The 15,138-nt window shown below is 35.5% G+C and overlaps 1 protein-coding gene across 2 annotated transcripts in view; it reads left to right on the forward strand.

The window, feature by feature from the left end:
* LOC145679764 (uncharacterized) overlaps positions 1–14,823 on the forward strand; it is a 247,523-nt gene extending 232,700 nt beyond the window's left edge. For both annotated transcript variants that reach the window (XM_081750316.1, XM_081750318.1), the window contains one exon: positions 13,833–14,823. In XM_081750316.1, the coding sequence (XP_081606442.1) occupies positions 13,833–13,975 (143 nt within the window). In that variant the 3' untranslated portion in view covers positions 13,976–14,823. The remainder of the gene's footprint in view (positions 1–13,832) is intronic.
* Positions 14,824–15,138: the final 315 nt, after the last annotated feature.

Consider the following 15,138-nt stretch of genomic DNA (forward strand, 5'->3'; position numbering starts at 1 on the left):
GTACAAATAATTAGAGCTTTAAAGTGGGGAGACTGTGGAAAGGGGAGCCCTCAACTCTGTGAACTTAGCAGGACCATATATGAAAATTATAAATATATGTGTCCTATACGTTTGTACTGTGGTTTTTCCGGGTTGTACTGTAAATAGTTTCGTTTGTACTGGCTTCAAATTCGAGAAAATCGAAAACTAATATGGTCCTGCTAAGTTCACGCAACATAACAGGACCACTGACAAATTTCTACAAATTTGAAGATTTTTCTGCACTAATCGTTTGTAGTGCGTTTGTACCGGATTGTACCCGAAATCATTTCGTTTGTACTGGCTTTAAATTCGAGAAAATCGAAAACTAAAGTGGTCCTGCTAAGTTTACGTGAATATAGCAGTAGCCCTGAAAATTTCTACAAATTTGAAGATTTTTCTGTACGAATTGTTTTTACTGCGTTTGTACCGGATTTTATCGTAAATATTTTCATTTGTACCGGCTTGAAATTCGAGAAAATCGAGAAATAAAGTGGTCTTGCTAAGTTCACGTATACCTAGCCGGACAAGGAAATAAATTTCTACAAATGTGAAGATTTTTCTGTACGAATCGTTTATACTGTATTTGTACCGGATTGTACCTTAAGAAATTTCGTTTTTACCGGTTTCAAATTCTAGTAAATGAAAAAGTAACTTTTTGCTAAGTTCACGTGAACATAGCAGGACTATTGACTAATTTCTTCAAATTTAAAGAAGGTGTGTATTCCAATAATAATTACACAAAAATTCGAGCGACATGGAACACAAACCAAACTTTATTTATATTTTCAAAATACAACCTGTTTTTACATCGACTATTTAAAATATTTAAATAGGGAGTCTTACTTAAAGTGCAAACAATATACGTTAAATAAAGTGAACGACTTATACAGAACAAACAAAAAAAATCGCATCGAAAATTTTCAGCTACGTCAAGAGTTTGGTTAACTATTTACTATTTAGCAAAATTTTAAACGGACTTTAGCAAAGTTTTAAAAAAATCAGACATTCAGAAAGTAGTTTAAAACCCAAATTCACAGGAAATGTAATAGAAATGTACACAAAACATAATTCATATGAAGATACTGTATAATCTATTTTACAATAGAAGCATTAGTTACTCGTTACACACGAATTTTAAAGTAAGCATTTATGCCATGTTTGTCGTTTATAAAAGGCTAATCATCTCTAAAATAAAAATCCTACCCTTCATCCTTACCTCTCTTACTTTTAAATGAAAAGAAAAAACTTTTATTTTGGGTTTGAAAATGTGTTTCAATTCCAACCATTACATTAAACTCAAATGTTAGTTGTCAAGTTAAATAAGAGAAATGAAGAAAAGCAAGTAAAATATCTTCCACATCTATTTCCGAACAACCTGTACACAATTTATTAAGGGGGCAGACTAGTAAATATTTTTCAAAAGCTAACAATTTTTATTTACCTGTTTCTCGTAAGTGAAACGAGATAATAGTCACTTACCACAATAATAGATAATTAATGTTATTCTATACCTGAAAATACGAATCGGAAGAATAATCAGTGTTGCCATCTATAGAAATGACAGTGTGGCCAATATTTTAATTACCCAAAAAACTTGGTTAAGTCAGAGACTAGAACAATGAACTCAACGGTAATTGATGACTTATTATGATATCTGTGTTCCTTGTGTGGTGTCTGGTTCGGTGTTAATGATTTATGATCGTAATTAATCATTCGATGTTAACATTACCGTAATTCGGTCAATCTGGGTTCGATGATAGCGAACCAGACAACCAGCTAAATAAATACACTTAGTATATATCATTAAATAGTTTATTCTTGATTATCGTGACAATTAGATTAGTAAACAACTTAGGGCTTTGCATGGGCAGTGTGGCTACTATCTATCTTCCTATTTCATTCGTAAAGTGTTGGATTTATAATTTAAGCTTAAGTTAATTTAATTGGCTTTAGTTGAAGCTAAAGATCGTTCGGTTTTGTTATTAATTGCTTAACTTAGACATCTCAAGAGAAACTACTAACCTGGTTGCTGTTGAAGTACTTCGGTCTTGGTGTGGAAGTGTCCAGATTATAATCACTAAGAATATACAGACTTGGATGTCGAATCGCGGGATCTTTCCGAAACGGGAGTTTAGTCGAGACTATCCTTCTCGTGCTCTATCTGCAGGTCGAAAACTACCTTCCGTATTTCTTGCAATCCTCTGAATTCCTATCGTTGCAATTACCTCGTAGGTGACTTCCTTGTAGCAATACTTCCTTATATCTGACTCTGAGTTTTTACCATATTTCCTGGTTGCGAAGTCTATAGAGTAATGTGCTTATACACGGAAGTCTGGTTTTTAAGCAATTCAAGAGATTCTTAAGTCGATGTCCTTATACACTTATACTATCTGACCTGCCAATTATTAATGTATCCACCACACTGCCTGCCCTTTAGAAAATAAATCGGATGGTAATCCGGCTTATTTACAAACCATAGAATTACAATTATGGATCACCCTGTAACAGAAATAGTTAATCACAACATAATAAAATATACAAAAAAATACAAATGCAATGTGTATACGAAAACATAATAGTAAAGTTGATTATTGATCATGAATAAAGTTTTCAGTTTTTCTTTTTTTTATTAAAGTGTTTCTAGTTTTGTGTCTATTTTTTAATATATGGAAAAGTTGCCATTGAAATCATAATGATGTAGGTAAGCCATGAAGACTACCTAAAATGTGTCAGTAAGAGCACAGAAAAAAAATCTAAACGAAGCAGTATTACTTTTTTTTTTAACAGATGTCGGTCGCAACTGTAAACTTCTTACGTTTGCATATTTAGTAAGTACTGGGAACTCGTGTAGCGAGTAGATAACGATATATATGTATCGACTTTATTAAAACACAAAATGAAATTTATGCACCTCATCAGATTCACTCTTCACTGCTTACGTGACGATAACTCGATGTAGAGAATTATTAAGGATGTACACATCCGTAATTAAACACTTTAAGAAGAAAAGAAAAAAAACACTGAATCAGCACTAACACAAACTCGCAGTCGTAACACTGAAAGATTTCTTCTCACAGTTTGATGAAGGATGGCTTCCGGACGTCGTATCGGAAAGAATAATGAGGGGCGGTACTCCCTTGTTGAGCCCCCCTTGAATGCAATCACAAAAGAATGGATACAGTTTGTTTTGTATATAGTTAAGTTCCATAAAGTGATCGTGAAATAATTGATAAAACTCCGGGTAGATAGTCTAAATCCTATTGCCGTGTTGAAGTGTTCAAAAGGATGGTTAGGCGATTTTGAGTGATTAATGGACGTGCATCACAATTTCAAATAGGCTTCTTCTTCTGGAAGGATATAATAGGTCTGTGCCATCAACGTGAAAACAATTATCCAAGATTAAGATGGTATGTTTATATTATCGGGTAAGAAATGTCACTAATATTACTTTATTATTTCTAGAAAGTCACTGGTTCGATAATTTTTAAATGTATTCACTAGGCATAAATTGCGTATTTACATTGTTCTTTAAAGTTGCACATTTGCATTGTTCAAAGTATTTCTGCAACTATGATTTTCGTCTGTATGGCACTGGCAACCCTACCCAGGATGGATAGTTGCTGTGACGTGAACAGTGATGGTGAATCGTTGTGATTTTTGTTGTTTTCAAATAGTATTCGTGCAATAGTGTGGTGTTATTTAGAATTATAATAATATTCATCCTCGTTACAATATATATAGTGTTCAAAACGAAGAACATGTAATATAGATAAATATTAATTGTAGAGCACAGACGACTCTGACTGGTTGACAACTCTGCGTAGATATGCCAAGATGGCGTTGAGTTCCGTATATGCAATTTAGTTTATTAATCACTGTAGAATACGCACTTCAAATACACTTATTTGATTTAGTTTCTTAGTATGTTTAATAATAAATATGATAGTAGTTCATTTGTAGAAATAAAACTAGTTCAAAATAATTGACACAAACACAGAACATCCACACACACTAACGGTCAGTATTAGTAGCCTATCTTAAAATGTCATAGACAAAACCATGATATTTAGCTTCAACTTTTAATAATTTAAAATACCATAGGAAAATAACAATAAGTAAACTCAGTAAATTCAGTAATAACAATCAGTAAGTTTATTAAATATACGCTCTAAATCTATTAAATATATGAATAATATCGTACAAATCTAAAGTATAAAATACGCCGTGCATTATATAATTTACCCTTGCACCCTTGCACTAAAAGTTAAATGTCGATTATAGTATATTTACAAAAGATATTAACTGGTTTAATTAACATTATTAGTCATACAATAAATACTAAAAGTTACTTTCTTTTTCATAAAAATGTTTTTAAATGACTCTTTACGACCTATTTTCATTTAGACTATACGTAAATCGAGACATATTTGTTCGCATGTATTGGTATCGTCGAGAAAATGTTTAGTATTATTCGTGCGAGCTTCAAATGAATGTTTTTCTCGCATGACGGATTTTGGTACGCACTCGCGTTTCTTCCTTGCACTATCTTGGTGTATGCCAAGGATGTTCGTATTCTTTACTGAGGGACTTGTCACTTGTGTATTTGAGTTAATTTTGGAAACAGTCTGTGTACTTTTGTGAACTTTTTGGCCATTATTTGATATCGGTATTGCAGACAGTTCATATTCGGGCGTTTCGGCTGTAACTCGCTGATTATTACTGAGCTTGTTTTCCTCACTTTTCTTGCATGCCTTGTAAATAATATAAATAGATGTAATAAGAAGAATAAAAAGTAACGTAGTTATACAACTAATCACTGATGTTTCAAAGTTGTTCATGATATCTGAAAAAAATAAATAAATCGCGTCTTAATATCTTTGCTTTGTACGTAAATATGTAAATAAATTTACAAAGCCATAAAAATGTCTTAGCAACTATTTTATCATAATCTCGTATATGTAAGGCATATAAGATGAGGAACTTGTATGTCATCCTCGGCGTGTATTGCTAAGATCGAAATTAGCATAATAATGTGGATCAATCGTGCCATAGTCTGGAACGAAATATAGGTCTATATCAGTGTACGAAGCTCGTATTCGTACGTTAATTTCCTAATCTTATCTATTGTAGTATACTATCTTATCTATTTAGTAATACTTAAATATCTGATAATTAATCCAGTTATGAGTTTTTTTTCATGTTGAAATTGTACGTACTTTTGTACGGTCGCCAGCAATTATTTCGGATCCATTGCCATAAGCAGCCTACATTTGGTTGGCGAAGTCCAAGTCCACAGCCTTAAACAGCGGATAGAAATAATTGTAAAATTTCAAGCTTGTTTTTTTTTTTAATTAATTAGCATTGGGCATTACTTTGATTCGTCGAACGTCGATGCAGTCGGTTTTCCCTTTCTTTTGACCATTCAAAAATTCAACTTCAACAACCTTGAGATTCTTAAATGACAAGACTCTCGCCTTCTGATTGTACTTGTGCGCAAAAACGTCGGGTTGATTGAACTTTCTGTGAACGTCGAGTATTCTTACTATACTCCCAACTTTAATATGGTCATGTTGATCTTTCCCATGTTTAGCTTTACGTTTTTCAAAATCTTTCAATAATTGTCCCTTCACAAGATCTCTGATTATTTTCATATGCTCAATACGGCTTTCGTTTTCAAGATATTCAATTCGAGTGTGAAATTCAATATCCTGTGCTTGTTTCGGTTGATATCCATGAAGAAGTTCAAAAGCCGAATACTTATTTCATGAATGTTTCGAACAACTTATAGCCATGGCGATGGTTGGAAGGATTTTAGTCCAATTAGAGCCTTCATCGTCCAAATAACATCGCATTATATCCTGAGCAGATTTTGAAAATTTTTCTGCTAAACTTTAACTTTCGTGGTATGCTGTCGGGCCAAATACCAATTTGAACCCTAAACGATTTGACAATTCTTCTAGAATCTTGCTTGTATGGCCACGAAGGCGGTCTAGGTTAATCGTATCCGATATGCCGTATCTTAAAATTACATGCTGGTAAAGTGCTTCAGCAATTTCGTTACCCGTAATATCTTTAATAGGTATAAGAATAAGGAATCTCGTTGCTACATCTACTACAACTAACACATGGCGAAATTTATGGTCCGTCTTTAGTGGTCCAAACTCGTCTAGATGTATATGACTAAAAGGATTTGTAGATACTCTAACGCCTGGAATTAACTTAGGTTTTCTATGTACCTTCTTATTTAATGCACATTCCTCACAGTTTCCAATCATTTTAGCTAATATTTTCCGCATCTTGGGAAAATATATTTTTGCAACAACTCTTGGATAGATCTTGGTTAACGGGAAGTGCGCGCCAGATTCAGGGTTTACATGGTAGTATTGAAAAACTTTTGGATATAGTTTCTCTGGTATGCATGTTAACAATCTCGTGATATTTGCATACTTCGCTTGCCTATACAAAATTCCATTTTCAAGTTTATATGCTAAGCACTCCCTCGTAATTTCAACTTCTTTCGGATTGTCTTGATGGTCCTTAAGCTTCTTATATATGGGTCCACACCACGGGTCCTCCTTTTGCAATGTTGCCAAATCTAATTCCGGTTCCAGTGAAAATAAACACATGTCATAATCGTCATCTTTCCCTACATTAAAATCTCCCTTGTGGGGTTTTGTTCTTGTTTCCCTGGATAGATAATCGCTTTCATTCTGATGACTTTTTACAAGAATAGGAGTAAACTCATATTCTGAAATATACATATTCCACCTGGCTAGTTTCGCTGTTAAATTTTTCGCTTGTTTAATGAAAAATAGCGCCCTGCTATCCAATTTTACATAAAAATGTCTACCCAAAAGATGATAACGAAAAGCTTTTAGACAAGAGATGAGACTAAGCGCTTCAATTTCCAAAATGGTAAGATTACGTTCTGCTTTCGTTAATGTTCTTGAAAAATATGACAATACACTAAGCTCCTTCAATGTCTCATCTTCCGCAATATAGAGAATTCCTCCTATTCCGGACATTGAACCGTCGGTCACTAATAACAATGGCTTTTCAGGGTTATATGGTGCTAGTGTTGGTGCATTCGCTATTGCCCTTTTCAGGGTCTCAAAAGCCTGTTGTCTCTCATCGTTCCAATAAAATTTCGCTCCTCTCTTAAGCAATGGCTGGAAAGGTTGCACAATTTTCGCGTAGTCTTTTACATATTTTCTACAATAGCTAGTCAATCCTAACCATGAGCGTAACTTTTTAATAGTGTTTGGAGGTGCACATTCTTCCACTGATTTCTTAATCCTGTCACAAATAGCGTAACCATGCTGGTCAATTTTATAGCCTAACGCTACTATGCTTTTTTGCAAGAAGGCACACTTGTCTAAAGATAATCTAATTCTCATGCACTGTAAACGCTGGAAAATTTCTCGTAGAACTTCCACCATTCTTTCTTGATCGTCAGTGTAGGCCAATATATCGTCCATATAGTGAGTCATTACATCTTCTGACATACCCTGGAAGGTTATAAACATCAGTCTAGCATATATTTGAGGACTGAGTCGATAGCCCTGTGGTATCTTGCAATACTGAAATGATCCTAAGTGTGGAATGTGGAATGCTGTACATGGTCTAGACTCTTTAGCAAGAGACACGTGGAAATAAGCAGATTTTACGTCACACTGTGAATAGAATTTATGACCGGATGCTTTTGCTACTATTTGAGGAATAGGTTGCAAATTTATAGATGAAAAATAACGCGTTCATTCAATCGACGAAGATCCGTGACTAGTCGCCATTGATTACTGTCCTTCTTATTCAAAACTAACGTTGGAGAGTTATATAAACTCTGGGAAGGTTCCAGTACTCCCTGTTTTAATAATTGTTCAATCTGTTCAGTTACTTGTTGTTTCGCAGCCTCCGGAATAGCGTATTGACGTATACAAAAAGGTTCGTCTGACTGCAATGGTATTTTGTGTTCATAGTTTGGTATGGTCCCAATTCTGTCTGGATTCCAATTAAAAACATTGGCATATTCATAACAAAGATCCAAAATTTGTTTTCTAATCTCCTTTTTGGCTACACTTCCAATTTTAATTCTTTTTGGGTCAAATAATTTCCTGTCTTCTTCCAAATATCCTTCGAGAGGTCTTCTTCTTCTTCTTCTTTCTTCTCCTGTAGTAGGTGAATGGATTGCACAGCTCCAATCTTGAAATTTTTCTTTAATTTTACACTCTCAGGGGTTGGATTCACAATTTCCGCACATGGATGCTTCCTAGACACTAAACACACTGGTATCTCTATACCCTTCTCTTTCAAAACGTCATCTTCGGGTTCCAACAAGAGATCTTGATTTTCCCTGGTGTACATTGGTTTCAGTGGAATTAAAATCTTCGACCTTGGTGGGATCCAAATTCTTCTAGGTGTTAGTAGCTGTGGCTCCAACTTCATATTTAAATGTTCTCCTACCGTCGTAGATACTAAATGTAACGTTCGTTCTTGTTGTTGTGCCAATTTGATGGACCTCCTGGGTTGTACCATTAAGTGTACTATTTTATCTTGAAAATTTATATTCGCATTTGCCGCCATTAGAAAATCTACACCCAACAACATGTCAAAACCGACTCCATCGACTACTCGAAAACAGTGATAAAACTCATTTGAACCAATTTTAAATTTTAAATTCACAGCATTAGATAGGTTAAGAACTGTATCTCCAATTCCTTTAATTTGAGTTTCCAAAGGCCTTTATACCACATTCTTCGGCAAAATTTTCTTATCAACTAAAGATAATGTTGACGCACTGTCTAAAATACTATTAGTATTTAAGGTATCAATCTGAACTTGTAATCTAACTATATTGCCTGTGATATATATAGGTACTTGAATTTGTTTTCGTTTGTTTAATTTATATCTATTTGTTGCCATTCTATTTTTATCTTTATTTTGTTGGACTAATCCTATCTTATTTACTAGGTTGTGTGCTTCTGGTATTGTCTTTGAACATGTAGGAACCTGTGTTCGTTTCCCATTAGTATGGCGGTTAACATATTGTCCACCTGGAAGATCACCGCCACGACATCCAGTATTATTCAGTTTAAATTTGGCTGTAAACAGTTCTCCGCCAAATGATTAGGCATAAAACATTTTGAACATACTTGCCCTACATTCGGAACAAAGTTAGGAGCATTGGGGTTAAGTAACGCCTGTTGTTGTTGTTGAGGGTAAAAGTTTGGTATGCGCTGCGTCTGTTGTTGTAATTGTCCTGTACCATATGCTTGCCTACCATTAAAATTATTCGGTGTTCTGTTCCAATTAGACGGTTGTCTTCCATTCCAGTTCCCATTGTAATTTCCTCTTCCATTAAAATTTCTCATAGCGTTATTGCGTCCACCGAAATTTCCTCTTCCTCTCGGGGTCGAGTTCTGAAATTGTTGTTGACCATCAAATCTACTAGCATTACCAAGACGACCTCTGAAATTTCCACCTCTTCCTCGAAAGGTAGATCTTTGCTGTTGTCCCCTCGCACTGAATGCTGGTTGGTTACCTTGATGAACTTGACGGGAAGTGTCCTCTTTCGGCACCTGAGTTTCATGTGACATACTCAACGTAAGTTGTTCTAGCTTCTTAGATAGGTCACGAAGTTCATCCCTCTTGTTCCTTTTCTTAGGGGTGTCCTCTTTCCCTGGCTTCATCGTTGGTCTGGTCATGGACTTGTCTCTTCCTGTTTGCTTCTTCTGTTTCTTCATTTTAAGTTTCCACCTCCTTTCAATTTCAGATGTCTCCGACTCAGAATCCGTAGTGGAACTGAATGTAGATTCGTTTCTATCAGTACTATCATCATCCTCAGAGCTGTCCTCTGACGAACTTGATGTTGAAGAATCCCTCATTATCTTCTTTCTATTGTTTTTCTTGCTATTCTTCACAGTTGACCTCTTCTTCTCCATCTTTCTCGCCATCTTCACCTTTACAAGCGCGTTCTCTATGTCTGTAACCGCATCAATAAGTTGTTCTGGGGACCTGAACTTCTTATTCCCTAACTTTTCTACTATTTTGGCCCTTAAGCCACATGCTAACATTGACACTGCCGTTTGGGGAGATATATGCCTGGCATATTTATCTATTAACGCTAATTTGTCATATAAGTAAAACTTCGCACTTTCGTGTTTCCCCTGTGTCCTATTAGTAATTTTGATAATAGGATCTGCACTCGTCTTAGGATCAAGAAAAAACTTTATAATTTCTCTCTTAAAGTTCTTATACGGTAGTGCATTTAAATTATTGCGCTTAATTAAATTCTTTACCCAACCTTGCGCTTTACCTACAAAACAGGCAGGTAACATGTGTTTAGCCTTGCGTTCCGAATAATCGTTTTCCCGTATAAAATCCTCGAATGTTACGAAAAACTTTTCAATACAATCGTGTTTTATGTCAAATTTAGGTGTATTATTGGTGTGTACGTGAATTACCGTCGTCCTATCCTCCCTCCTTGGACTATGATCTCTTCCACGCTGCTGATTTTCTCCTGTTCCGTCATTCTCGCCATCATTTTGTGCTCCTTGGTCCTGTCGTCTGTTTTCATTCTGCGGGTCATCCTGTCGTCTACTGCGCCGCCGCTCAAAATTTCTCTCTGGGCTCTCTTGGTCGGATGACGAACGTCCCTGATCGCTGCTAACGGACGGGTGGCGTCTACATCTCATCTGATCGTCGGTATCGTCTGTACTCAGAAAACTCATCTCTCCTCGTTGCGCTCTGGATCTTAGATTATAGGGGCTTCTATCAGAAGTTTGTGACCTCACGTGTTGTTGTTGACGCTGCTGTCGAACTAGGACCGGTGTTGCACGTCGCCCAATTTCGTCCAATAAATTACCCAATTCGTCCCCTAATTGCCTTAAATTCAGGCTGCTCATAGATTATAACTAATATATATATATATTTGTTTGCTTTTTTTTTAATGTACTGTGTAAATAATTTTGGCCTGGCTATACTTTAACTCTTAATTACGCAAACATTTCTAAAATTCACACAACGTTATTCTTTTCTCTCTATTTTTTTTTCAAATAAGAGTAATGTCACAAACGGACGTTAACATTATGCAGCATTCGAACTGCAAGGTCATTTCATTTCCTGTTAACAAGCTGAACTACGCCAAAAATGCTGACTTATAAATATGTCGCACAGACTAACCTGAGTAAAACATTGCGCTTTCATGTAAAATAATAATGATGAATGTCGCGTACCTTAGCATTATGGTTATATTCTTTCCGTCAATAAAATTGCTCATAATTAAAAGAAAATAGAAAGTAGCTTTTGCCCAAATTAAATTGTATCTAGTTTTAACTTGTGTAATTACTTTTTTTTTCGTACTACAAAAATCCTTTAAAACTTATATTGGCCATTATATTATGTGTCTCTGACAGGGAATCGAGTCCCGTTCTCTCAGTTAACAAGCAGGGTTACTACCCACTATACTGTAATTAAACACATTCTGCCACCTTCAAAGAAAAGAACCTCATTGGCCCTAAACTTGTTTAAAGAAAAACACTCACTGGCCACCATGTGGTGTCTGGTTCGGTGTTAATGATTTATGATCGTAATTAATCATTCGATGTTAACATTACCGTAATTCGGTCAATCTGGGTTCGATGATAGCGAACCAGACAACCAGCTAAATAAATACACTTAGCATATATCATTAAATAGTTTATTCTTGATTATCGTGACAATTAGATTGGTAAACAACTTAGGGCTTTGCATGGGCAGTGTGGCTACTATCTATCTTCCTATTTCATTCGTAAAGTGTTGGATTTATAGTTTAAGCTTAAGTTAATTTAATTGGCTTTAGTTGAAGCTAAAGATCGTTCGGTTTTGTTATTAATTGCTTAACTTAGACATCTCAAGAGAAACTACTAACCTGGTTGCTGTTGAAGTACTTCGGTCTTGGTATGGAAGTGTCCAGATTATAATCACTAAGAATATACAGACTTGGATGTCGAATCGCGGGATCTTTCCGAAACGGGAGTTTAGTCGAGACTGTTCTCCTCGAGCTCTATCTGCAGGTCGAAAACTACCTTCCGTATTTCTTGCAATCCTCTGAATTCCTATCGTTGCAATTACCTCGTAGGTGACTTCCTTGTAGCAAGACTTCCTTATATCTGACTCTGAATTTTTACCATATTTCCTGGTTGCGAAGTCTATAGAGTAATGTGCTTATACACGGAAGTCTGGTTTTTAAGCAATTCAAGAGATTCTTAAGTCGATGTCCTTATACACTTATACTATCTGACCTGCCAATTATTAATGTATCCACCACACTTGGTAACTACTTTTTAAATATTATTTGTATTTATCTTGTAATAACTTATTTATTTCGTAAAAACTTATGTAAGTTATAACAAAATAAATACAATTTTTTAGAACTCTTATATCTTTGTACCGGAAGTGGTACAAATGATTGGCACAGGTTTTTTCGAACTTCCAAGCTGGGGACTGCTGTTTCCACAGCACCCACTTAGAAACTCATAACTTTCTACCGAAAGTGATACAAACGAAAATTTTTGCGGTATATTCCGGTACAAATATAGTACAAACGATTGGCGTAGGTTTTGTTTCGAAATTCCAAGGTGGGGGACTGCCCCAATCTTAAAACTTAAATCTTTGTACTGGAAGTGGTAAAAACAAAAATTTTTGCTGTACATTCCGGTAAAATGTAGTACAAACGATTGGCGTAGGTTTTGTATCGAAATTCCAACGTGGGACCCTGCCGTTTACATAGCCTTCCACTTTAAAACTCTTATAACTTTGTACTGGAAGTGGTGCAAACGAAACTTTTTTTGTTCTTTTCCGGTACAATATAGTACAAACGATTGGCGTAGGTTTAGTTTCGAAATTCGAAGGTGGGTGCCTGCTGTTTCCACAGCCCTCATTTTAACCCTTATAACGTTGTACCGGAAGTAGTACAAAGGAAATATTTTGCGTACATTCCACCACAAACGTAGTACAAACGATTGGCATAGATTTTGTTTCAAAATTTCAAGGTGGGGGGCTTCCCCCAATTTGAAACTCTTAAATCTTTGTACCAGAAGTTATACACATAAAAATTGTTGCGGTACATTCCGATACAAATGTAGTACAGCGGGGGACACTTCTAAATGGTACACCTTAGCCGTAAATCTCCATATGGCTGTACCATTTAGAAGTGTCCACCGCTGTACAAACGATTGGCCTAGGTTTTGTTTCGAAATTTCAAAGTAGGATCCTGCCGTGTCCACAGCTCCCACTTTAAAACTCTTATAACTTTGTACCGGAAGTAGTACAAACGAAAATTTTTGCGGTGCATTCCGGCACAAACGTAGCACAAACGATTGACATAGGTTTTGTTTCGAAATTCCAAGTTGAGGCTTCTGGCGAAACGTACCTGCAATCTTTCACTCTGATTTAAACTTCTAACAGCCTGCCTCCTTCAAACCACGAACAGGTAATCTTTCACTTCGACTGTTGTGCTTTGATACCTTGAAACTGTGATTAGAATGCGCTCTAGAGCCATACATTCTGTGATGTGGATTTCGTTTGAATTAGACTATGCGTAAGAGTATTCTTAAGTGAGTTTCTATCATATCAATAATTTGATTCGTATACGTTGATTTTTTTTCACTGTAGATAGTCGCAGTTTGGCTGACAAAAAAACGCGTTGAAATTTTGCGTACACTTTGATCAAGAATCAATCCAGAAATTTGACGAAATTTAGAACACAATAGAAATAAGTTTCTATGTATTTGTTATAAAGTGTATCATGTTTTCTATTTTCTCCGTATTGACAGGAATCTGCATCTACATGTGGGTCTGCATTTTGAGTCTGTACCAAGATATGCGTGATCGAGAAGTTCAACGCCAGGCTCCTTCAAGCACTATGCAATCATTGAAGTATCCAGTTGCTACAGGACAATTATTACCATCTGTTTGAGACACTGAAACAGAAATCATTATTTTAGGTAATCTTATCTTTAATATATCATTATGTGTATTCAAGCTAGATGGAGAATGTAACTCTAATTTAAAAAGAAATATGGAAAACTGTAAAACATTGTAAAGAGGTTTTCCATTGTCAATTTTTTCTTGCAGAAACTATATTCTGTAATCTGCTTTTAGTTGTTGCATATATATGTCCAGCATCTGTAACTACTCAACACATAAGGGTTGGTAAAAAGTAACTTGATATTTGAATTTCTCTGAACAAGCTAGCCTAAATTGATATGCCACATGATTTCCTTCGCATTTCTTTATTTTCGAAAATTCCAATATGGCGACTTTTAAGATGGCCGACACGATGCTCAATATACTTATTCCGAAGAGCTTCACACTCGATACTCACACCTGAAATTTGATCTCAATTTGTCCACTCGTTTCAAAATTACATGTTTATATGCACTTTCTGCGTCATGTATTCGAACTTTGGACCCCTTTATCTCCGGCCCTGTTTACGGTCTGCCGCTAAAAACGTGTTTCCTACACTTAAGAATACAAATTACACGTTATTCTTCCACAAAAAGTACAAAATGACCTAGTAAAATATGAGAATTATATCTTAGAAACAAGTTAACGTAAAGATATCTAAATAACAATACTATATTCATTTGTTTTTCTAAATTTTAAAGTATGTTTCAAGTACACTAACAAACATTCCACCACTTTAAAGTTTGGAATACCAAATATTCTATTACTATGATATACAAAATAAAACATGCTCAAATAATTTGTATTCTTAAGTGTAGGAAACACGTTTTTAGCGGCAGACCGTAAACAGGGCCGGAGATAAAGGGGTCCAAAGTTCGAATACATGACGCAGAAAGTGCATATAAACATGTAATTTTGAAACGAGTGGACAAATTGAGATCAAATTTCAGGTGTGAGTATCGAGTATGAAGCTCTTCGGAATAGGTATATTGAGCATCATGTCGGCCATCTTAAAAGTCGCCATATTGGAATTTTCGAAAATAAAGAAATGCGAAGGAAATCATGTGGCATATCAATTTAGGCTAGCTTGTTCAGAGAAATTCAAATATCAAGTTACTTTTTACCAACCCTTATGTGTTGAGTAGTTACAGATGCTGGACATATATATGCAAC

This window comes from Thermobia domestica, chromosome 2 (genome assembly GCF_964235325.1).
Source record: "Thermobia domestica chromosome 2, izTheDome1.hap1.1, whole genome shotgun sequence".
Classification (NCBI taxonomy): Eukaryota; Metazoa; Arthropoda; class Insecta; order Zygentoma; family Lepismatidae; genus Thermobia; species Thermobia domestica.